The sequence below is a fragment of the Polyodon spathula genome, chromosome 8 (assembly GCF_017654505.1).
Source record: "Polyodon spathula isolate WHYD16114869_AA chromosome 8, ASM1765450v1, whole genome shotgun sequence".
NCBI lineage: Eukaryota > Metazoa > Chordata > Actinopteri > Acipenseriformes > Polyodontidae > Polyodon > Polyodon spathula.
Genome location: NC_054541.1, coordinates 41,442,486 through 41,442,850, shown reverse-complemented (window position 1 = coordinate 41,442,850; position 365 = coordinate 41,442,486). Strand labels below are relative to the sequence as shown.

The 365-nt window shown below is 45.5% G+C and overlaps 1 protein-coding gene across 1 annotated transcript in view; it reads left to right on the top strand.

Annotated features, from left to right (window-relative positions):
* Positions 1 to 365, top strand: part of LOC121319138 (arg8-vasotocin receptor-like) — a 3,524-nt gene continuing 3,159 nt past the window's right edge. Inside the window, exon 1 of the mRNA XM_041256319.1 lies at positions 1 to 365. This exon is cut by the window's right edge and continues 473 nt beyond it. Within this exon, the coding sequence (XP_041112253.1) occupies positions 1 to 365 (365 nt within the window).

Sequence of the window (365 nt, the reverse complement as noted above, 5' to 3'; positions counted from 1 at the left end):
ATGGACAACAACTCCGATGTAGCCAGCAGACCTGAAAGGAACCAACAATTAGCCTGGGCTGAGATCACTCTCCTGGGGTTGATTTTCATTACCGCCTCGATCGGCAATTCAATCCTGGTAACGGCTCTTTGGAGAAGAAGAAAGAGAATGTCTCGGATGTATATTTTCATGATGCACCTCAGTGTCGCTGATTTGTTAGTGGCAACCTTTCAGGTTCTTCCTCAGCTTATTTGGGACATAACAGATGTCTTCTTGGGCCCCGATCTTCTGTGCAGAGGCATTAAGTACATGCAACTAGTTGGCATGTATGCCTCTACTTACATGACAGTAGCAATGACTGTTGATCGGTTTCAGGCTGTTTGTTA